The sequence below is a fragment of the Castor canadensis genome, chromosome 7 (genome assembly GCF_047511655.1).
Source record: "Castor canadensis chromosome 7, mCasCan1.hap1v2, whole genome shotgun sequence".
Lineage (NCBI taxonomy): Eukaryota > Metazoa > Chordata > Mammalia > Rodentia > Castoridae > Castor > Castor canadensis.
This window is the reverse complement of record NC_133392.1, coordinates 149541403-149565910: the sequence shown is the minus strand read 5'-3', so window position 1 is coordinate 149565910 and position 24508 is coordinate 149541403. Positions and strand designations below refer to the sequence as shown.

Sequence of the window (24508 nt, the reverse complement as noted above, 5' to 3'; positions counted from 1 at the left end):
AGGATAGTGGTTCCAGCTGCGGGCGGGGGCTGGGGATTAGACAAGCTATGTGACCCTGGGTTCTCTCCATGACCTCTGGGAGTCTCCTTCCCCACCCTCTGTACAGTAGGGATCCTGACAGTCCCAACTGAGAGAGCTTTGTGGAGAATCCCTGGTAGGGCGGTGAGGCCCTCGGGGGGCCTGGCATCATATGTTACCTGTTGTCCTTGCCATGGCCCATGGGATAGCGCGACTCGAAGGACAAGTACAGAGCCATCTGTATCCATGGGCTCCAAGTTCACAGATTCGACCACCCACAAAGCAAATGCATATCTATTTTAAATTGCATCCCTAAACGACATAGCGTGACAACTGTTCACACAGTACTTGCACTGTCTGAGATGTTCTAAGAAGTCTGGAGAAGAGTTCAGTTTATGGGATGAAGTGCCCAGGTCACAGGGAAGTACTTTGCCATTTCACATGGAGCACTTGCGCACCCTCAGATTTGGGTATCTGTGGGGGCTCCTAGGATCCATCCCCTGTGGATATTGGGGCACAGCTGATCTGTTTTGTATTTCTGAATACCTCTATTACACCCAGCTCTAATAGATCCCTGAATTAACACTGCCATGGCTTGAAGAAATGGGTGGTGGAGGACAGCAGGGAGTCCACAGTAACTTAGCACTCGTAGAGCACCTGCTCCATGCCAGCCTCCAGAATGAGGCTTGGGAAGGGAAACCCCTGCCCTTATGGAGAAGTGGCCAGGGAGTCATCCAAGGTCCCACCACTCACCACCTTGAGTGTTAAAGAAGTAAACTGAGGACCAGGCAGAGGCAGCCCTGCTTTCCCATCAGACACTCAGCTTATGGAAGTTGTCCCTGATACGGTCACTTCTGGACAAACCATGAATCACTCCCAGAAGAGTTCTGAGGAGGCCCCCGTGTCCCCTGTCTCTCTGCTGGACTGTGGAGACTCAGACACCCACTGCCTGGCCTGCGAGCTGGAAGCAACTAAGTTCCTCGCTCGACTTCTCTGGACGGCTGTATGGAAGCCTCAGTACTGGAGCCCTGGCTCCCTGGTGAACTGCGAAGGGCCAGGTCTGACCCCTGGACACAGGGAGGTCAGGGTCCCCCTGCCATTGGAGCCCACCATAGGGGGTGGGTCACCTTGGGTAGAGCCATGCCCAGCAGTGTGGCTTCTCCAAGGTGCACAGTGCAGAGGGGACCAGGCCACAGCGCACTGGCTCTGAAGCATCCCTGAGACCCAGGGGACCCCAAGGCTGCACCAGAGCTTGCAGGGCGGGAGGCCTGTGGAAGGATTTGTGGGAGACTGATTTCCCAGCGGCAGAAGCCATGGCTGGGCATGAGGAACAAAAGCACAGCCTTATATTGTCCGATGGTTGCAAGGACACAGATTTGCCATGGGTGACATTTACTGAGCACCTATTGTGTGCATTCTACCACATTATCTTCAGTCTCAAATGCCAGTATTTGTGAAATGACCATCGTTCCAATGTCAGAGGAAGAGAAGTGGGGACATAACTGGCTCCAGGTCACACAGCCTGGAAGAGGCAATGCTGGGGTCGAACCCAAAGCCTGAGTCCATGTGTCTTTCTCAGGGGACCTCTGAAAGCAAGAAAGAAGGTCATTCATTTCACCCAAGTGAGGTTTATTCATGAGCATTTATGAAACACCCCTATGCCCAGCCATCACTTAGCGAGAACACAGAATCCCAGTCTGAGCTCTTCCAGAATCAGCAAACAGGACACAGTAATGACAGCTGCAGGACAGCATGGCTGGAGCTCATACACCAGCCCTGGCCCAAACGCCAGTGTGGCTTCCTCCACCTTAAAAATTCAGAAAGTAGCCTAAACCTGCAGGTGCCCACTATGGCCACCAGATGGCGGCTGTAGGCTACTAAATCAGACTGTCTTTGGAGACCACTAGGTCACCTTGGGTGTCTTCTTTCAGAAGGCAGTAGCAGTGCCTGGCAAGCAAAACAGCTCAAGGGAGAGGAAGAAAGTGTGGCTATTTGTAGGCAACCATCACTAAGTAAAAATGGGTAAAAATGGACCGGCTGCAGAGACCTCAGAAGAATACCATATGGGGGACCAGAATGCAGTGGGGTCATCCCTGTCCCTCATCTCATAACACCGAGACCTCTGTCCCCCAGGCTGGTGGGCGGTGCTAGTCCTTCCTCATGGTGTAGCCCTGGATCATGCTGTTAAAGTAGGCTGGTGTGTTGCGCTCTGGGCAGAAAAGGATCATATAGCATTTGGGGCCGAAGTACCCCAGGCTGATGGCCAGGAAGTTAAGCACAGTGACCAAGAGGTCCATGATGGTGACCAGCACTCCGTCATGGACAGACATGAAGGTGCAGAGCGAGATGGATGAGGTGAAGGAGAAGGTCATGCTGAGGGTGATGAACTTGGCTTCGTTGTAGTTGGTGGGCAGCTCCTTGCCCATGTAGGCGAAGCTGAAGCCCACCATGGAGAGAAGCAGGTCCATGCTGGTGTTGAACAGCAGCCCGTTGCGGTAATTGGGGTGACAGGAGAGAATCAAGATGTTGGGGTCTTCAGGGTCAGTACGGCCAATGGGGTTGATGGTGGTGGTCAGCATGTTACCAGCTATGATGGCTGCCTTAATGGCCGTCATGAGTGCCACAAAGACATAGGGGCCATGGTAGCGGACCCAGAAGCCATAGGCACGCGGGAGGCGCCTGGCCATCTTGAAGATGTAGACGATCTGGAAGGAGCGCACAGCTATGCAGGAGATACAGATGGTGAAGCAGAGGGTGAAGAAGGCCTGGCGGCAGATACAGGTGAAGACCGTGGGCGGCCCCACGTACACCGGCACCATCCCGAACACCAGCAGCAGTGGTGTGAGCATCAAGAAACACATGGGACCCCCTGCCGAGCGGACCATGGGCGTCTGGTAGTGCCTCCAGAATATGACCAGGATGGTCAGTGTGCTAAGGAAGCCTAGGACAGCCAGAATGACCACGATGATCGTGGGCACCTCCTGCCATTCGAGGAAGGCCAGGTGCCGCTTGAAGCAAGAGATGGCGTTCTTGTGTGACCATGAGGCACTAGGACAGGGCTGGCAGTCAAATTCATCTGCAAAAGCCACAGATTCCCCTTAGCTCAACACACCCTCTGCGTGCCTGCGTCCTCTGAGCCTGGCCCTGGACCAGGGAGGGGCTACAGGAACTAAGCTCACGGCTGAACCTTGCCACATCCTCCCTGCAACCCTATTTCCCAGAATAGGAAACTGAGTCTCAGCCAAGTTAAGTAATTTGCCCAAAGTCACAAAGCCAGAGAGTTTTAAAGGCAGAATTTGAACCCAGGTCTTCTTGTCTTGGAGCCTACTAACTGTAACTCCTCCACCTCTCCAAGACACCACCCTCTGCTGCAAGAGACAATGAACCACTTCTGCAAGAAATTCATCAATGAGCACCGTCTACTATGGTAGGCTCCCAAGACCGTGGAGAGACAGATGTGTACAACACAGCCCCTGCCTGCAGGCTACTGACTGTGAGAGGAAGACCAGAAAAAATGCGTTCAAGAAATTTGTTCAGCCCATACGGCATGCCTGTGCTCTGCCAGGCATGAGAGCGTTCCTCGGGAGATGAACCCACCCACTTCATTTAGTAATCAATGAAGGCACAAGAAAAAAACAATTTGAGACTCTGAACTGTACTGAAGATTAACGTGGATACGAACATGACATTGTCCCCATTTTTCAGGAGTCTATGTTGTATCAGGAGAGCCGGTATTTCCTTCAATCAAGAAATCATTTCACCCTCACCCCCTCCACCCCCACAGTGAGCAACCATGCTCACTAGCCATCAGAGACTGTCTCTGGCGGCCAGTCCGTCCTGCTGGGAGAGCCATTTGTTCCTTCACTGATCATCAGTGGACACTCTCAGGCCTGACACTAGATTCCTGTGGCTGTGTGCTTATGGCGGGCATCAGGGCGAGTCCTGCCCTGGGGGACTGGAGTCCCTTCTCCCTGAGGGACTGGAGTCCCTTCTTCCTGAGCCAGCCTGGGCTGGAGGATTTGTGCCACACAGGTAGGTACTGGGGGGCTACAGAGGAATCAGACCTGGCCCCTGGCCTTTGGGCACTTACATCCCCTGGGGAGAGGCCAGAGACCTTGTCAAAGGAGAGGAGCCCCCTGGAGAGCCCAGGGATAAAGCAGGGGTGTGGCCAGCACACTACCCCTGCAGGTTCAGGGGAATGGGGCAGAGGGGGAAGGGGAAGGGGAGGGGAAGGGAGGGGACGATGGAGAAAAGGTATGGCCAGCGCTGCATCTGCAGGCTGGGTGGGGGAGGGCTGGCCAGGTAGGCGCGCAGCAAGGGGCATGAGTCTTACCTGCTGATTGGTTGAGGAAGGTGCCAGGCATGCAGTCCAAGCACTCAAAGCAGCAGGGGTGGAGGCCCACGGGCCTCTTCATTTGCCCAGGTCGGCAGTTTTTAGAACACATGGACACAGGGATCTGCAGGGCGGAGGGCAAGAATCCCTGAGCCCCCTCTCCCACCCTCTGGGGATCTCTACGCACCCCAGTAGCCGTACACTCAGGGGAGGCCAGCCTGGTCTCTGCCTGGGAGGGGGAGGGCTGCTAGAACTGCCACTAAAACTGGACCTTCTTGGGGACCCTCAGTTTTGCCTGACCAAGACCTACTCCACCTTCCTCTGGTAAAAGCACATTAAGAAAGACCAAGAAAAGGACACTGAGGGAATTTCAAACTCTGATGTCACAGCTACAAAAAATAGTAAACAGAGCCCAACTCCTATCCAGATAAGCATAAAACTTCATACTAAAAGTTTATTTACCTCAATTTTGTTTACCCCTACATCATGTATGGCTTCCAACAAAAAATTACAAAGCATGCTAAATGTCAGAAAAACACATTTGAGCCAGGTGCTGGTGGCTCACACCTGTAGTCCCAGCTACTCAGGACGCAGAGATCAGGAGGATCACAGTTTGAAGCCAGCCCAGACAAATAGTTCAAGAGACTCTATCTTGAATAAACCCTTCACAAAACAGGACTGACGGAGTGGTTCAGGTGGTAGAGCACCTGCCTAGCAAGTATGAGGCTCTGAGTTCAAACCCTAATGCTGCCAGAAACAGTACGTTTGAAGAAAACTGCAAACATCAGAACTGACTCAGATTTGACAGATATTTTTAAATAATTTCATTTGCTAAGGGCTATAATTGAAAAAGTGGACAAAATGCAAAAAAAAATAATAAGAAGAAGATAAGTAATTTAAGAAGAAAACTGAAATCCTAAGGAAGAATCTAAAGGTAATGCTAGAAATTAAAAATAAACAGAAATAAATATATCACAGAAATTTTTTAAAATGCCTTTGATGGACTCATCAGTAGACTGGACATGGCTGAGTAATGGATTTTTGAGCTTAAAGAAATGTCCACAGAAATTGAACACCCCCAAAAAACAGGAAAAAAGTGGGAAAAATAACAGAATACCCAAGAACTATGGGACAATTATAAAAAGTATGATATGTACTTAATGGGAATACCAGAAGAAGAGAGAAAGGAACAGAAGAAATATTTGGAGCAACAATAGCTGAGAATTCTCCAAAATTAATAACCAAAGCACAGATTAAACTCAAAGATAACAAAGCAGGATAAATACAAAGTAAACCATACCTACACCTGTTAATATACTCAAACTTTAAATAGTAAAGACAAAGATAAAATCTCAAAAGAAGCCAAAGGGAAGAAAATACCAACAAAAATGGAAAAGGAGACTATTCTGTGATGATAAATGATCATTTTATCAAGAAGATATAATAATAATAAGCATATATGCCCCTAACATGAGAGCCCCAAAATACATAAGGCAAAAAAAAAAATCAGAATTGAAGGGGGAATAGACAATATGTACTAGTCAACAATAGGTGAAAACTTTGATACCCAATAGAAGACTTGAACACCACTATAAACCAACCAAACCCAACTGATGCCTACACCACACTCTACCCAGCACAGCACAACATACACCCTCTTGAGTGCACATGGAGCATTCTCCAGGATAAACGCTGAGGCAAGCCATGAAACAAGTTTTACCAAATGTAAAAGGATCGAATTCATGCCAGCATGTTCTCCAACCACAAGGTAATGAAATTAGAGATCAATAACAGAAGGAAATTTGGGAAATTTGCAAATATGTGGAAATTAAACTCCACACTCCTAAATAGCAATAGGTCAAAGAAATATTCACAAGGGAAATTAGAAAATATCTGAAGATTAATGGAAATAAAACACAGCATTCCTTCTTCACAAAAAGACAAATACTGTATGATTCCACTTACATAAGGTGTCCAGATAGACAGAGTGGCTGGCCCAGCAGAGGCTGGTTGGCCTCTGTCCTCAGCCACCCCAGGGCTTGCACAGAGTGGCTATGGGGCAGGAATGGAGGCTGAAAGCATGGACCCAAAGACCTGGGCTTTCTTTCACCATAGTCATTCTGGCTACTGCCATTGCCAGACACCTAGCCTCCCAGCCATGAAACCAGTGCCGAGCAGCCGGGAGAGTAGCTGGCCCCCACTGTTCCCCATGTTCCCTGCATCTGACCCTTTTCTGGTCACAGGAAGCAGTGCTTTGCCTTCCCTGCCCACAGCACAGCACTACTTCCCATGTGCTTACAGACCAAAGGACTCATGCACGATCCCATATAACTGCAGATAAGAGGCCCATTCCATGGTGATGGAGGTGTGACACAGCCCCAGGACCCACTGACCCTAATGCATCCGGAAGCATGCAGCCTCATAAAATGATGGGGTGGCATACCAAAGGCTCAGCCAAGGTACCACCTCAGGGATGACACTGTGGGATGGGGACACTGCCCTTGGGGATGAGACACATGCACTGAATGTGCAGGTCAGGGGTTCTAACAACTGGAACACGTGGTCCAGCAACCTCAAGGTGTGAAAGATTGGCCACAGTCCCCATTCTCCTCCCCATGGAGGTGAGATTCCCACAGGGAGGGGCGCACACTTCCACCAGCAAACACGATAGGGCTCTGTGGTCATCACTGGTCACTCTGGGTTCCTCACACCAGTGCATGAGAAGGCCGAGGAAGGAGAGGCATTTGGCCTGGGTTCCCATGAGAAGTGGGGCAGGAGGGGCGCGTGAAGCCCAGGAGCCTCTCCACGGCCCGGCCGTAATGCCCGTGCAGAGGCCCAGCAGGGACAGCCACAAGGACAAGGCAACTAGGGCTCAGGTGCCCCGGGGATGACAGTCTCCATCACCCTAAGCCAGTGACCCAAATGCTGACAGAGGGAAAGAGCAGGAAGGGAGGGAAGAAAGGACAGATGGCAACTGCCATTACAACCATAGGCCTGTCACTGAGCCCCTTTTGTAGAGGCTGGGCTGGCTGCTACTCTAAAAACTCTGTCACCCACCAGCCTCAACAGAGGACATGAGCACACTGAGTGGAACGAGGAGGGGACATCTTGGTGTCCTCCCACCTATTTTCCCTGCCATTGCACCAATATTTTTTTACAGCTGTCACCCGTCAGTACCTCGCCTCAGTTCTGGGGCTGCAGTAGGAGACGCCCAGGGGAAGCGGCAACGCTCACCCAGGTGGGGACTGGAAATACAAGGGAGTGACGCCCTTGGCCATGAGGGGGCAGAAGCCAGCAGATCAACGCTGCCCTGTTATCTCCCTTGGCAGACAGTTCTAAGGGAACTCTTTGGGGGATCTTGGTGAGCTTGAGGTCTAGCTGCTCACAGCAACATCCAAAAAGGACACTCCCTCAGAATGACTATCCCCCTTCTCTGTTGGACGCTCCCATCACCCGGCAGCATGTCCAGGTGATCTATTGCACATAACCTTGTCTCAGGCTCTGCTCTCTGGGGACACCCGGCTAAGACACTGTTATAGGCTGAACTGTGTGCCTCAAAGTCCTAATTCCCAGGACCTCAGTGTGTGACCTTTTTTGGAAACAGAGTCATTACAGAGGTAATTAGTTAAAATGAGGTCATACTGGGGGTACAATGATCTAGATGTGACTGGTGCCCTTCTGCAGAGGGGACACTTGTACTTTGGAAGAACTTCAGGTGAGGTGAAGTCAGGGATCAGGGTGAAGCCTCGACAAGCCAAGGCGGCAGAGGAGCCACCAGACACCGGGAGAGAAACAGGAGCTGGTTCTCGACCTCAGTAGGATCCAGTCCCACCCCCACCTCCATCTCAGACTTCCGCCTCCAGGACAGTAAGAATAAACATCTAGGGGTTCAGTCTGCTTGTGCCTCTTAGTTACTGCAGCCCAAGGAAATGAATTAAAGCCCCACTGGAATTGAGTCCCCAAGATCCCCAAGAAGCCCAGAACTAGCTCAAGGTACCCTGGGGAGAAGGCATTGGGTAGGGACAGGAGCACAGGATGTCATAGGAGAGAGATGAAGACGCTTTTAGATCCCTAGAGCCCTTTTTCACTCCACCAGGCTGCTCCCTATCCTGCCCCACTCCTGCAAGAGTTCTTGATGGTCTATTGACAAAAACCTTCAGATTGACAGGTGTCAGGCACAGTCGAGACACAAGTATGCAAAGTCAGGCTGCAAGCCAGAGGGCTGGATCTAGAGAACCTTCACCACCAACAAGCTGTGTGGACTTAGGCAGGTCACACAACCTCTCTGTGCCTTTAGTGTCCTGATCTATAAAATAAGGAGAATGGTAGCCTCAAACTCCTAGAGCTGATAAGGAAATTGAGGTTCTTAGCATGCGGCCGGCTACATGCAAATTTGGTACAGGGCTACTTGCCCTCAGGAGCTGGAGGACCCTAAACTCCACAGTTCTCAATCAACAGGGACGTGCAGGACCCCAGACTCTGCACCCCAAGCGGAGACCCCACCAGCAATTGCTGAGAAACCCCCAAGTGCCCTTCTGGAGAAGGGAGCTGCCCTCTGCCCGCCCCTCCGAACTGACCGTGTTGTCTGGAGTGTGCCAGGAGACGTTGCCAATGTGCTTCAGCTCCCGCTGCATGGGGTGATAAGAGGCAAAACTCTGGAACGGATTCTGGCTTAAGTCCCATCGCCACTGGATGATGTCCAAGCGCACAGGCACGTCCCCTTGCTCATCGAAGAAGATCTGGTTGCCCAGGAGGGTAAAGTTGACCTTCCAGATCTCCTGGAGTAGCTGGAGGGGTCAGAAGGAAGGGAAAGGGAGCTGGCATCAGAGCTGGAACCAGACATAGGAGTCTGTCACCTCACTAGCCTCAGTTTCCACTCAGTAAGTCTTCAGAGAGCAGCTGTTCAGAGCCAAGGAATAAGAGCACTGGCTCTAGAATAGATGCATTTGGGTCTAGACCTCACCTCTGCCTCTTGCTGTGAGACCTTGGATCTGTTGCTTAACCTCTCTGAACCTGTTTCCTCTTCTGCAAAGTGAGAGCTATCAACCCTATCTTCTGGGCTCTGGAGCCATAAATGGGCTGACCTATGGAAGGAACTTAGAACAGCACCTGAGAAGTACCTGTCTCCTCCTGAAGGGCTGTTTCCCAGAAGTCACTACGGTCATTCCGCAGGGCCCACAGCCCATGTCCCTCTGCAAAGGCCAACCAGATTGCCCCTGCTCTCTGGGTCTGTCCTGCCTCCCCACACTTTAGAGTTAGCTCTCTTCTCTTGCCAGTGTCTCCTCGCCCCCTCACCCAGAAACTTGTACTAAGCAGACCACGTGATTGCTGAGGAATCTCCAAGTTCCCTTCATAAGAAGGGCCCTGCCCTCCTTGGCCCCTCAGAAGTAGGCATTGTCTTGTCTGAATTCCAGTCCTTGTTCTGTCTTCAGTTGGCTGTGTGACTTTGGGTAAGTCACTGAACCTCTCTGGGCTGATCCCCAAAAGGTTTCCAGCTCTGATACCCCATCAATCTGCCTTCTAACTTTCCCTCCATAAATAGGAGAGTCTACCAGGCTATATGATAGGTACCCAGAGCTTACCTCACCTGGGGGACTGAAAGAGAGACAGATAGTCAAGGAGTTGGGCCCTAGCCTTCTCCACTCCCAGTTCAGGGGGTGAGGATGGGGCTCTGGAGGCCTCTCTGGGATTTTCACAGGTTGCTAGATTCAAGCATGAGAGGAAGGGGGCTCCACCCAGGTGGTCGGCCTAAGGATGGGGAGCAGGATGTAGAGACCTGGGCAGCAGGTCATGAGTATCCCCTGTCACACTCCTGCAATAACCTGGCCATGTACAGCTGAGTGACCTGGGCTCCCACTGCCAAGGGGCCAGAAAGTATGGTCTCTGTGATTCTCCTGAGTGGGTGGGGACCCAGGTATCCTGGGGCTCCCCTGTTAGATCTTAACCCTGTTTCTCCTTCTTACCTAGTCCTGCCACCCCAACATTGGCCATAAGTATCTAAGGCAGACCCAAGTCACCTCTCCAGCCCCACCCTCCCTCTGGAGGAAAGGCACTTGTCAGAAATGAAGGAGGAGGAGGAGGAGGAGAGACACTCCTCCTGCACCAGGAAGCTTGCATACATCGTTGTTATGCTTTTTAATAACTGTTCAGGGCTCCTACCATTCCTTCTACTTAACAGAGATAGTAAGTAACTTGCTCAAGTTTGCACAGCTAGCAATGGCAGAGCTGGGATTTGAACACTGTCTGTTCTGATTACAAAGCTCTGCTAGCTCATCACCATCAGCCTCCCACAGGTGGACACATGGGCCATATCTGAGATGTCAAGGGATGGAGAGAAGGGTGCAGAGACAAGCAAGTGAGGATGGTGAGCAGGCGCTGTCACCCACCAGCTGCACTCACACCAAGCTCCATCCCTAAGATCCCTCTGCACCCCCAGGGCCTGCTGCCTGGCCTCTCACAAGTGCCCATCTCCACTGCCCTGTCCCCTGTCACTCTCTAGATGGGTGACCCATTTCACCTGTATGTGAGAGAACAGTACAGTCACAGTGTCTTGTCAGGGGTGTCATGGAAGGGGCATGACAGGGCCGGGCACATGGAAGCATCACTCCTTGATTAACTCATGGGTTCACTCATTAAATAGTCACTGAGCATCAACTCCACCCAGAACAGCAGTCTGGATACAGCACTGACCAGGACTGAGATGTGCAGGGTGGGGTGGGAAGGGAAGTAGACAATAAACAAAAAAGCAAATACATTCAGTAACTACAGGATAACTGCTAGGACAAAAATGACCACAGTGTTGTGGTTTGGCTCAGCACAGGGGCCTTGGGGAAGTAAGGGTGCTACAGGCGGTCTTGGAGGTTGCACTCTGCTCGGGTGGGTCCTTGTAGGGCGGTAGGGATGGTTCAACTGGCTCAGCTCACCAAATCATGTGCTCAGGCAGGCCTGTGTGTCACCCAGGGAAAGGGGATCTTGGTCTAATGTGTCCATACAAAAGAATATGGCTTCCCGACTCACACAGGACACCGTTAGGCCAGTGGAGACCCTGCGTGAAGCCTATCCAGGACGGTCTGGGCTGCACCTTCCAATGCAACCCCAAACTGGCTTATTGGATTGTCTCAAACATCAGCTCAGGGCTCAGCTTGGAACTTTCTGTGGGCCTCCAGGACAAAGTGCCAACTCCTTCATCTGGCCCTTGACACCCTCCGCTGCCACCTACAGTCCCCTTTGTCCCCTTGCTCTACCACACCAGCTGACCTCGCTCCAGGTCATCACTCTCCACTCTCCTCCTAGACTGTGCTGCTTTCCCCACTCCCTCAGTGAGACCCCTGCCCCACCTCTATGCACAGCAGCAATTCTGGCTCCCTGCTGCACTGTCCTCCCCTCCTCCTAGGTGGGGGTCCCCAGGACCTGGCACACCACAGGTGCTCCATAAATGGGACTGGATATCCTGACTGCTATACTTGCTGCCCTTGATCTCTACTGTCTGGGGAAGAAGGAAGTCAACTGGCCCTTCACCGCAGCTCCTGCTGGTCTTGGATGGGAGAACACCGGGAAGATGATGGGAGAAGCCACAGCAGACCGACTTCAAAGCCAAGGTTGCCACTCACCACTGAGTCAGCAAGACAAGGCATTTTCACTCCCCATGCCTCAGTCTTCCAATCTGTAGAAGATCAACCCCACAGGGTGGCTGTGAGCTAGATGTGAGGCACTCGGGCAATGTACCTGGTAGTCACTCAGCAAGCAGCAATGTGCTTGTGATGATTATATGTGTCAGCGATGTGGCAGGACATAAACTTCACGAGAAGCTACCAACTTTACTGCTTGGCACCAGAGCTCCTTTTGAAGGTGATGAGTGTGTAAGGGTGCAAGATTCAGCATTGAGATTATGGGATGGAAGGTGCAATTAAAATAGAATGAGGTTTTTTTTTTCCCTGCTGGGACTCAAACCCAGAGCCTTGGACACGCTAGGCAAGCACTCTGCTACTGAGCTACATCCCACCCAGAGAGAATGTTTTAAAGAGATAACCGGACAGGTGTGGCGACTCAAGCCTGTAAGTTCATCTACTTGGGAGGCAGAAACAGGGAGAATCCATTTGAGGCCAGGGCAAAAAGTACATTGAGCCCATCTCAACCTATGCCCTGGGCATGGTGGCTTGCTCCTGTCATCCCGGCTATGCTGGGAATCACAAATAGAAAGATCACCACCCAAGATGGGCCGGGCATGAGGCAAGACCCCATCTCAAAAATAACCAACACAAAAAGGGCTGGTGGAGTGGTTCAAGTGCCAGGGCACCTGCCTAGCAAGGGTGAGGTCCTGAGTTCAAATCCTAGTACCACCAAAAAAACCTTAACAACAGAGATGTACGGCAGCAAAGTATAAAATATCCATCTGTAATGTGAGTGCTTGAGCTCCCCTCAGTCAAACCTACAGCTCTGCAGGCTTCGTGGCAATGTGTGTGCATGAAATCAGAAAAACACGGATTGAAATTCTAGGTCAGAATCAAGGTGACACAGAACAAACGGGACAATGAGAAGATCACACACCCATCAGGGCCTCAGGGAGCCCGGGAAACTGCCAGGCCCTCAACCTGGAGCGGCTGGGGGTTGGGAAACCGTGTCCTCCCTGTCCCAGGGACTTCCTTCCAGTGAATTCCACCTGATCTCCAAGGGCAGACTACCCTGGATGATTAATTTTTAAAAGAATTTGGTTTAAGCACCAGGAAGGACTTCTGGTTCTATGCACCTGGAGGCAGGGGCTGCGCCCTGGCATCTCACACCTTTTTGCCTAGAACCGCCACCCCCCAAGGGAGGGGCAACCTGAAGCTGCGCGCCAGGCGGAGCCCTGTGGTCTCCATGGCAACCGCAGAGTCTGCGTCTGCGCCGTGGGCTCTCACCCGCCAGGGGTAGACCACCTTCTTGGCGCAGTTGGTCTGGTTGCAGCCCAGGAGGCTGTGCAGAGCGTGGGCCACGGCGTAGACTGCCGAGTACACGCTGTATACCACGCGCTCTCCGGAGAGCGTGAGGATGTTGTTGAAGGACGCGGTGATGTTCAAGCAGGCGTCGCACTCCTGGTTGCAGGTGGTCTGCTGGCTGGTCCCACTGGATGGCGGCGGGCTGTCCCGAGTGCCGCGTACACGGAACTCGCTGAAGCCAGGCATGGGCACTCTCTGGATGGTGATGCCGAGGAAGGTGCCCGTGTGGCGCAGCTCGGTGAGGTTGTGCAGGACCGGGTCGATGGACCAGGACTCGGACGCGATCCACACGGTGTTGGTGAGGTTCCAGCGCAGCACGGTGAGGAAGAAGTTACGCAGGGCCAGTTCGGGCGAGAACACGATCACCACGCGCGCCGTGGTCTGCTGCAGCTTGCGCAGGATGGCCTCCAGCTGCGCCTGCTCCGTCGGCGTCATGATCTGGTTGGGCGCCGGCGTGGGCAGCACCTCCTGGAAGGCGATGCAGATGTCGCCTCCACTGAGCAGGCGCTGGTTGAGTAGCTGGCTGTTGTCACGGCCGTACTCGTCGTTGCTCACCAGCACGACGATCCAGTTCCAGCGGAAGTGGATCATCAGCTGCACCATGGCCTCGATGTGGTGGCTGCCACTGGGCACCGTGCGCAGCATGGCGGGGAAGCGCTGCTTGTCCCGGAGCTGGTCGGAGATGGCGCTGTATGTGATCTGCCAGAGGGGAGAGGCGGCTGGCATTAGGGAGGGATGCACTGAGTGCCCTTCTGGTGGGGAGGACAGGAAAGGAGACTCTACCTGCCATCACCACTCTGGTGACATTTGGAGGACACATAGCGTGAACCACACCCAGGCTACGTGTTCACACCACCGTTATCATTTACATCCCGCAGTAACATGGAACACCCTCCTACGTGCTGGGCCCTAGGCTAGCCGATAGGGGGTGTTCCACACCCTATTTATTGAGCACCTGTAGTGTGACCTTCCTCGCCATTGGGCCCCTCAACCAGTCTCATGTCTTCCCTCAGCCTCCTGGACTCCACCTCTTGCCTTGCCTTTCCTCCTAGATTAATGATTGCTCTGTCTCCTCTCCTGCTTCCTTCTCTTCACTATGACCTTGTAGTCTTGAAGAACCCGTCTCCCAGCCTTGTTTCTTCTCCCCTCCTTCCCTTGGTGATACCAACCAGCTTTCTGCTTTGAATAGCATTTCCAGGCCAACAAGTCTGTATCTCGCCCCAGCCCAGACTCTCTCTTCAACTTCAGGCTCAGAGTTGTAATTGCCCACCTCACATCTCCAAAACTCAGGCTTTCTGCTGAACCTATTCCGTCCACAACCTTCCAATCCCTGTTGATAGTGAATATATCCTTTCCAGTACTCAGGTCAAAAACTTGGCCATCATCCTTGACCCTTCTGTCTAAGACATATCACATTCACCCCTCAGCAAATCCTTTGGGATCTACCTTCAGAATGAGTCTGTCCAGCACCTGCCACCTCCCCTTCTCCAGTCTCTGGCCTGAATCTGGGCTGGGCATTGTCTCCTCTCCCCCATGGTCTACCCTTTACGTGGGTGTCAGCTAACTTGACCCTACCCACATGCATGTCAAATCCCCTTACTCCTCTTCTCAGAATCCTCTGACAGCTCCTATTGTCACCCAGGAAAAGCCAGAGTCCTTCAATGGCCCCCCGGGGCTCCAACACATACACAGCCCCTTACTCTCTGGTTTCCTCTCCTACGCATCCCCTGGCCCTGGTTCTGCTCACCCAGTTCTGGAATGACACCAGGTCTTTGCAATTGCTAACACTTCTTCCTGGAATATTCTCCTCCCCCCCTCCCTCCTCCCCCCAGTCATCAAGTCTTTGTCTGGTTGTCACTGAGCCCATCCAACCATTCTGAGCAAATTTACATTCTCCCTCTACCTGTCTTAATCTCCTGTCCCCAACATGCCTGTCCCCCTCCCTGCTTGACACTTCAATGGCACGTCTCTAGCATTCTGCATCACTTATTTATTTACACTTCCTGCATGCCTCAACCTACTAGCAATGACTTGTGTTTGGTTTCCAGCTGTATCCCCAGCATCTATAATACTCCCTGGCACACAGGAGGTATTCAAGCAATTGTTATATGAACAAAAGGGCGAATTCAATCTGGGGCTAGATGTGTTACATAAAAATATTAGCATGTGTTGGTCACCTACTATGAGTCAGAGTCTGCACTGGGTGCTCTACATAGTAACGATAGCCACCCTCAGTAGAGTCTTATGCAAGCTGCTCTTTAATGAATACTCTGTGCCCACTTGGACTAGAAACGCTCACTGGTGATGATGACCATGGTAGCCATACTAACAGTGCTTTTATGAGGACCTACTATGAGGCAGATCCTGTAACTGAACAGGATAACATTGAGCACTTTCCGAGTTTTCATTCCTGTGTGAGATGCTCTACACGGTAACAGTATTGACTACCTACTGTGTGCTGGAAACTCCAACAGGTTGAATGTGTCAATCTGCTGCTAGTCCTGAGATGGAGCTCTTCCATCCCACTTTACACATGGGGAAAATGAAGCACAGAAGTGCTAAAAGATTTGACAAAGACTGCAGCGGCCCAGACGCAGGGCCCAGATGTACCCCTAGGTCTGTTCACCTCCAAAGCCTGAGGTGCCCCTGCCCATTTCCTCACAAGCATCTCACAGAGGAGAGGAAGGGCGCCCTCTGGATAACCACTGGTAAACCCCACCCCCAGCCCTTTCTCCTAGGACCCAGGGGCCTCACCTGTGGAAGGAGAAAAAGGGAGAGGAAGTTGGCCACGGTTATGGTGGACTCAGAGTTGTCAGGGCCAATAACAGCCACCACGTGGGGCACATAGTGGCTGTAGTCCTTGAGGATGGGCAGGGAGTAGTCCTTCTGTGCCAGGAAGTAGAGCACAGGCTGGACATTGTTGGAGAGGTAGCAGATGTCCACAATCTCGTACCCCAGCAGCACCCCGGGCAGCAGGCTGCTGTGGGCGTTGATCTCCTCCACCGCAAAACGCATGGCCTGCATGAGGTTGTAACCCAGCACCTTCATGTCGTACCTGGGCCAAGGCACGAGGAAAAGCAGGTCCAGAGTGAGGAGGGGAGAGGAGAGACCACGGCCCTCCTCCCTGCTACAGGACACCCACTCCAGAAGACTGGCATTTTACCACATCCTTGTCACCAGACCGTATCACTAGGGTCACCATTGTCCTTGTGACCACCACTGACACTATGACCCCTGAGGCCACCAGCACTGCCATCCCTATGATCTCTATTTATGTCCACCTGTGACCACCAATGCCTACATGACTTCCATCACCACCATCCCCCTTGTCACCATCATCTCCCTCTACAACTATTACCAGTGTCACCACTGCTTCATCACCATTGCCACCACCACATCACCACCACCATCACTGCCAACATCACCACCACCATCACCACTGTTGCCACTACCACTACCAACATCACTGCTGCCTCCACCACCATCACCGTCACTGCCATCACCTCCACTATCACCATCACCAACGTCACTGACACCACCACCATTACCACTGTGTCACCACTAACTTCTGTATCAGCAGTACCACTCAGCATCACCACCACCATTCCCACCACAAGCATCACCTTCATCAGCCAGTCTGTCATTATCAAAAAATCCAACACCACCGTTGGCACCACCATCCTCACCATTCTCAAGGCAACATGTCATTCTTCCAACATCATGGGGGAGTCACCCCTTAGTCATCTTTTCCTCTCTCCTTCCTTCCTTCCTTCCTCCCTATCTCTAGAATGTCCCACCTTCTCTGAACACAGTAACCGGTAACTATTTTATAATTCCAGACTACATACAAGGTCCCAGACTTCATGACTAAAAGAACATGGTCCACCCAATCTCCAAGTGACACTGTCATCCCAAGGGGCTCATGAAGGAGGAGATAGGAGAGGGAGTCCCCTCCAGTCCTGGAAGCACCCCCTACCCACCCAACTATAGCCCTTGGAAAATACAATGTTCTCCTGCTGGTTTGAGAACTTGCTACACAAAACTGCATTCTGCCTTCCCAAAGGCACCGCACCTGGAGATTAAACCTGGCCTTGACACAGACTCATTGGGGTTCTGCCCAGTTGCCAAAGTGGGTGAGGATGGGTTTGATGGTCTTTAAGGCCCCTCAAAGCGCAAACATCCTGTAATTGTTTACAGGAAGACATGACATTGGGACGCCCCAGGTCTCAGTGTTGTGAAACACAATCACTGAAGATCTCAGTCACATGGACTGGGTGGGACCTCCCTGGGGAGCAGGGAACCAGGATGGAGCGGGGATAGACAATGGGTGAGGAGTGTTCTGGTTCCTGGTCCTCGCCTGGCATCCTGAGAACCCAGGGTCAACCCTGTCTCCCCACTCTAGGCCCACCACCACTTCCAGCCTCATGCAGAGACTCACTCCTTGCACTTTGGCACCTGCAGGATGTTGAGGTGGACAGTGCCCTTCACGTTGGCATGGAGGGAGAAGAGGCCACCCAGAAGGTAGTCCCCAGCCAGGTGGAAGTTGGAGTTCTCTGCTGGCTCTGCCAGGACCTGCAGCAGGAACAGCAGTGAGCAGAGCATCCTTGCCCAGAGCCCCATGGATGCGAAGTGACAGTGTTGGGAGGTGCTCCGCCTCACTGAAGAACTGGCGGGTGGACACTAGGCCATTTGCACAGACATTTACATAGTGATGGGCCTGCCCCAGACCATGGGGTGCCCCAGACAGGTGGAGAGCTCTGGGGGCAGGAAAGAAGGCCGGAACCAGGATGCTCCATTCCAAGGGCCCAGTGAGGCCTGGTGATCAGAGGGGAGAGAACGTCCAGCCACACCAGTCTTCTGCCACTTGGTTGGGAACAGGTTTCACCACCTGATGTTTAACATTTCACAAGTGGCATAGGCGCTGCCAGAGGCAAAGCCATGTGGCAAAAAGATCCCCCCCCCAAACTTTAGGGCCTGACCAAGTTGGGCCCTGCACGTGGTAAGATACATATGGCAGCTGGCCCAGCGGTTATTCAAAAAGCACTAGCCACTCTCAGCGAGGATCAGGCATCGCCCAAGGGCTCGCCACCCATCGTCTCCTTCAAGTCTCCCAATATCTGAGACTATTACTAACCCCATTTCACAGATGAGGAAACTGAGGCCCTGAGAAGTTAAGAAACTCACCCTGGGTAGCACAGTTAGCAGGGCAGGCACTGAAACCACATAGTCCGACTACATGGCGAATGGCTTAATACCACACCATGGGATGTCACAGGGTTATTGCTTTTCTTTCTCTTTCTTTTTGTGTGATACTGGGGTTTGAACTCAGGGCCTAGATCTTGAGCCACTCCACCAGCCCTTTTTTTATGATTTTTTTTTCCGAGATAGGGTCTCCAGAACTATTTGTCCGGGGCTGGCTTCAAACCTCGATCCTCCTGATCTCTGCCTTCTGAGTAGCTAGGATTACAGGAGTGAGCCGCCAGTGCAACAGCAGCTATAAGAATGGGGCAGTAGTGGGGGAGGGACCTGGCTCCATCTCACCAATGCCACCTGTCAAGCCCACATCTGTCTGCCCTGATATGAGTCCCCCTGACTCTATGCCAAGAGACAGAGGTATGAGCAAAACAGAAAAAGTTGCCAAGTTTTGAATTCAAAGGTGGCCACTGATGAGTTGGAGGGAGAATGACATCTCCATGAATTAGGGACCCAGTGGATCAGAGACCTTTGTCCCCAGAACACCGCTCTGTCCCTTTCCAACTCTAACAACACGTGGCCCAGCAGGAGTCTCAAGGGACCTGAGCCCCAGCTTCAACAGCTCTGCCTCCAGCATCATTTGAGCAAGTCTGCAGGCCCTCAGAGGAGGCTCCAAGTACAAAGAGGTGACTGAAGCCCCAAGAGTCCCCCCCACACCCCACACCCTGGCAAGTCCTCTGCTCCTTCAAGGTCCCTCTGAGCTCCTCCCTTCCAAGACACCACCCGTGCCCAACCTTCCAGGGGACCTGCCTGGACCCTTTTGCCTGCACTGGCACTGGCACCTGTGTCTAGCCTTGCATTGTGGCTAGTTCCTCCTGATATGTGTCTGGAGGAACCTAGAGGCACCTAGCTCTAACCTACCTTTATTTCACAGCAGTTTTCTTGCTGTGTGACCATTGGTACTTGATTTCACCTCTCTGAGCCTGTTTCCCCTCCACAGAAATAAGGTTAATAACTCCAGTCTGATAGGAATGGTGTGGGAATTAAAAAGAAAAGTAGGGTGCAGAGGAGGCCCAAGAGAACGGTGAGCTTGCCAAGTTCAAGATTGTCCCTTTTTGTAATAAAGTGAACTTCCACAGTGGCATCTCCACCTCCCTGCCTGGCAGAAAGTACCTCCCTGTGCCCCAAAGTACCTCAAAGTTACCCTGGGGGTGCCAGATGTCTTCAGCAGCTCCAGAGTTAGGAGTGTACCTCCCTTTGCCCTGACCCCTTTTGGGGCAGGGTCATCCTGCAGACATTTAAAAACAACAAGGAGAGGCCTCCTTGGAAGACAGGATTTGCTGGGTGACCTCAGGCCTGTCCCTGCCCCTCTCTGAGTCTTTGTAAGCCAGCTGGGGTAGGGGAAGACCCCATAAAACAAAAGGAAGAGCCCTACATGTGGTGTTTGAGAGGTGGGTTCCTGACCTGATATTCCTTCTCTGGGCCTCAGTGTCCCTCTCTGTACAATGGGGAGGCCCTCTTTGCACTGCATCACCCCCCTTACCTGCCTATCAGTTAGCCAAAAGCCCTCACATCAACCCATCTCTGCCCCCTGGCTTCTCTCCAGACCTCTGCCCCCTATCTGGCACACCCCAACTCAGACTCATGCCACCTCCTTCCTGACCTCTCTGTTGGCCCCACACTGACTGCTGAAGCCCCAGAGGAACAGCTCTGGGCCCTGACCATCCTACTCTCCCGCTGCCTGCAAGACCAAGACCAAGGGTGAGCTCCTTGTCCTGGATTCAGGTTTCTGCAACCTGACTCAGCTCCCTCATCCGGCTCTCCCTGTCCCACCAGCCCACTTTCTCCTGCTTTGTGAGCCCCAAACCACAGCCACTCAGGCCTCCTTGGATGGGGCTTCCTGCAGGAACTTCCTGGGGTGGTGATCTAGCAAGATAATAGTCACCAGCACATAAGGGGGCTCCAAAGGAGCTGTACCAACGACAAATAGCTCCCTTTCTACAGTGCATTAAATGCATTATATCGTTGGTTCTCACAGCCACCCTGCAAAGTACCACACTGACTCCCAGTTTAAAGATGAGGAGACTAGACTCAGAGAGGTTAAATGACTTACCAGAGACACACAGCCAGCAGAAGTTAAAGGCAAAACGTAACCTCACTGCCCACCTTTGTGCTGCATGACCTTGGTGTGTCCTGCCTGCAGGAGCTGTCACTGCTCCTCTGGCCATGGGTGAGGGACATGCTGTCCTCCCCCACGCAGGTTCCATCTCAAGGCCCAATTGTTGGGAAAGGGTCAGTTCCTGGCAGTGCCTCAGGAGGCACGACGACAATACCTGTGAGTTGTGAAGAGGGAGCAGAAGGATGCCAGGGGAAGAGGGGGTAAGCATGGGGAAAGAGAGAGAGACAGAATCTGAATTAACCCAGAGCCCTGCCTGGGTGTTGCCTGACTCTCAGGGTCTAGGGTGGGGGTTGAGAGCCAGAATGACTGGGAAAGCCATTAGTGCATTTATGGGCACTGGTGAAGCCCACTGGGCATGGCACAAGAGCCAGAACACATGGAGGACATGGGGTACGGTCTGGAGAGACAATCAGGGCCCTGGCGAGTGCCAGGCAGGCCAGAAGGTCCCCACTGTGACATATTGTGCCAGAACTGAGAGGCTGCTGAAGGTCCACAAACACACCCAGCCTGCAGAGAGGGAAACTGAAGTCCAGAGGAGAGCAGTCACCCAAGTTCAGAAAGTTTGATTTCCTCGGGGCTCTAATTAAGTCAATCAAAGGTATGTCAGGACAGTTCTGTGCCATCATCGAGATGGGGCAAGGTGGCAGAAGATGCCAGCCAGCAGAGAGCTCCTGGAGGGAGGGGGACAAGTCTATGCCATGAAACATGGGTGAATGAGGCTAAAAGAACACGTACCCTCTTGCAGACTGGTGTGGTTCAAGATAGTTAGTAGGGGCACAGAGCCTACAAACAGGTACTCAGTCAAACCTGGGTCCCCGCCTACCTGGAACACACATGCAGGACCATGTGCTGAGGTTGGAAGTCACAGTGACAAGAACTCCATTATTGAACTTCTCACTCTGGCGGTCCCAGGCCCGGGGCCCCAGCACTTCGCTTTTAAATAATTCACTGGATCCCCAATTCCCAAAGAAATGTCAAATCCAAGCTGGTAGGGTTAGGTAGAGAAGAGGGGTCCTGGCTGGGATTCTGCACAGGTCTGCCTGGCTCTGGGGGCTGTTCCGTGGTGATAGCCACTGAAACCCAGGCAGGTCATTTCCTCCTTGTATACTAGTTTAACCTGTCAGTGCCTCAGTTTCCTCAACTGTAAAATGGGAGTCACAGAGCGTGTTTCATAGGGCCACTATAGGGGGTGAGGCCAGGGTCTCTCGAATACTTACCACAGTACCAGCCATGCAGCCTGCATTCAAGGCTAGCCTGGCCTCTGCAGACACACAGGAATGACAATGATGAATGAATGGATGAGTGAATGACTCAATGAAAATGAAGCTATGACTGTATAGAGGGTGAGGCTGTACCCTGCCACGTCCTCTGCCCCCAATTTCCACTGAAGTTCCGGATTGCCTGGTAGCCAGGAGCCAGCACAGGTGGCCCTTCATTTCCTTAGAGTACACGCTTGGCTGGCAGCTGTGGGACAGTGGCAGCAGGGACGTCCGGCCGCAGTCAAATGGTCCGCACTCCAGTTCAGGGCCATGGCTGGGCCCCTGGCCACAGCAGGGAAATGAAGGGGCTCCTTGGGCTACCGCAGACATGGGGACTTACCGTGATGACCATGCAAAGTATCAGGCACTGGGCCAGGAGCCACCAGCCTCAAATCTTGGGGGGGGGGGGTGGGGTAGGATGTGGGCAGAGGGCAGAGAGTGACAGCTTTGAGTGACTCTTTGCCCTAGTTAAAAGGGAAGCAAAGGTGTCTAAGTAAGGCGGTGGTTATTTGACAGTAGCTGAGGAGCTTGGAGGCTGGGGACCTGATGGGACAGTTAGCAAAGGAGACTAGACTGCAGGCACCCAGATTCAGACCTACCTTCCTACCAGATGACTGTAGGTAGGGCTGTGACCTTGGGCTATCCATTCTCCCGACCTCCTAATTAGCCCTGCTACTGACCTGGTACAGTCACTGCTAAGGCTACATGAGGGCTGGGGGTGTAGCTCAGTGGCTGATTTTGTCTAGTTTGCTTAATGTGTCCAAGGCCATGGGTTCAATCCCCAGCACTGGCCAGGGGAGGGGGGGAAGGAGGCTATCATAGCCAGTTCTGCTACGGTCTTGGTGTGACCTTAAGCAAGTCACACCATTCATTCACAGACATTAACAGTCTCCACGTCCCTCAACTATAAAATGCCACCCTTTCTTCTGTGAGCTCCAGCTGGGCACTCTGGCTTCTGCTCTGTCCCTGGGCACAGCAGAGTTGTGCAGGGGCCTCGTTCCTTCTTGCATGAATCAGTGGCAGCTATGATGGAGCTAGGGAGAGGGGCTCTGCCAAAGAGCAGTCTCCACCTGCCTCCCCCAACTGTCCTGATGGACAGACATGGTTGTGTATGGTGAAGACACCAGGATACACTTTCCCCTCCATAAGTCAGCTGGCTGGCAAAGGCTTGGTTGGACCCGCAGTCAGCTCAGGCTAACCGGCCACCGTCACTCCTTTCCAAGTCATCATGGGACCAGCCGAGAAGGTCTCCCCAAGGTGGTTTAGTGCCAGATGTGGACAGCAGGGTGCAGGAAAGACCTGGTTTACATCCCAGCAACACCACACCCTTGGGAAGTATCTTAAGCCCTCTGCGCCTCAGTTTCCTCATCTGCAAAATGGAAACATGGCAGTGCTGACTTGTGAAGCTGTTCTGTGTGAGGAGACATACAGAGTTCTTGGCACGGGTGTTCCAGGAAAACAATGGGATGCATTAAAAAACGTGTGTGTGTGTGTGTGTTTATATATGTGTGTGTGTGTGTGTGTAGACAGAGAGAGAGAGGAAAAAAGACACAGATTTTTCTTTTCATACTGGAGATAGAATCCAGGGCCTCGTGCGTGCTAGGCAAATGCTCTACCACTTCAGCCACACCCCAAGTCCTTTTGTTTGCATTTTGAGATAGTTTCACTAGCTTTGCTTGGATTGGCCTCCAACTTGAGATCCTCCTGCTTCTGCCTCCCAAGCAACTGAGATTACAGGTGTGACCCACCACACCCGGTTAGCCATAGATTATTAAGGAATTGGCTTACATGACTGTGGGGCTTACCTGTCCAAAACTTGTCTAGCAAGCCAGCAGGCTGTTAACCAGGAAGAGCTGCAGTTTACACCAAAGGGCACTTGCTAGAATTCCTTCCTGCCTCTCCAAACATGGTGGTGCACACCTGTAATCCTAGGACTACATAGCATGATCCTGTCTCAAAAAACAAAAGTTGCTTCCTAAGGGAGCTTATTCTTTGTTCTATTCAGGCCTTCAGCTGATTGGACAAGGCCCACTCACGTTATGTTACTTGTTACTTAAATCCACTGACTTATACGTTCTTCTCATCCAAAAAGCACCTTCAACAGAACCATCCAGAATGTTTGACCAAATATCTGGATACTGAGATTCAGCCAAACTTCACATAAAATGAACCATCACAGTATGTGAGTTATTACAAGGGTAACATTTTTAATCTGGTTCTATTCTAAAATTGCATGAATTAACTCACTCAAGTATCATGGCCAGTGTGTATGCATTATGTGAAGGAGTTAGCCTTATATTGTAGACAATGAGACAGAGGTCAGAGAGGCTGCACAACTTTTTGGAAATCACCTGGCTGGGAGGCAGTGAGGCAGGATTTGGACCCATCGTGCTCCAGAGCTCCTGCTACCTCCAGCAGGCACTCCCCAACATCAGGGCCCACCCTTCCCATCCTGCTGAGGGCCCTATGCCACCACCTCCCAGCACTCTGGCAATACCATCAGCCTTGAAAGGAAAAGCCACCCACCCCCTGAAAGGCCACCAGTGGCTGT

The 24508-nt window shown here is 52.3% G+C and overlaps 1 protein-coding gene across 1 annotated transcript; it reads right to left on the bottom strand.

Moving 5' to 3' along the window:
* Positions 1–1626: 1626 nt before the first annotated feature.
* On the bottom strand, positions 1627–23989 carry Tas1r2 (taste 1 receptor member 2). Its single transcript, XM_020163466.2, has 6 exons — positions 17765–23989; positions 16081–16381; positions 13249–14025; positions 8929–9138; positions 4352–4475; positions 1627–3094 (listed from the first exon to the last, which is right to left on the bottom strand). Exons 1-6 carry the CDS (start codon positions 17944–17946, stop codon positions 2166–2168), a joined length of 2523 nt encoding a protein of 840 aa, XP_020019055.1. The 5' UTR covers positions 17947–23989; the 3' UTR covers positions 1627–2165.
* Between the last annotated feature and the right edge of the window lie 519 nt (positions 23990–24508).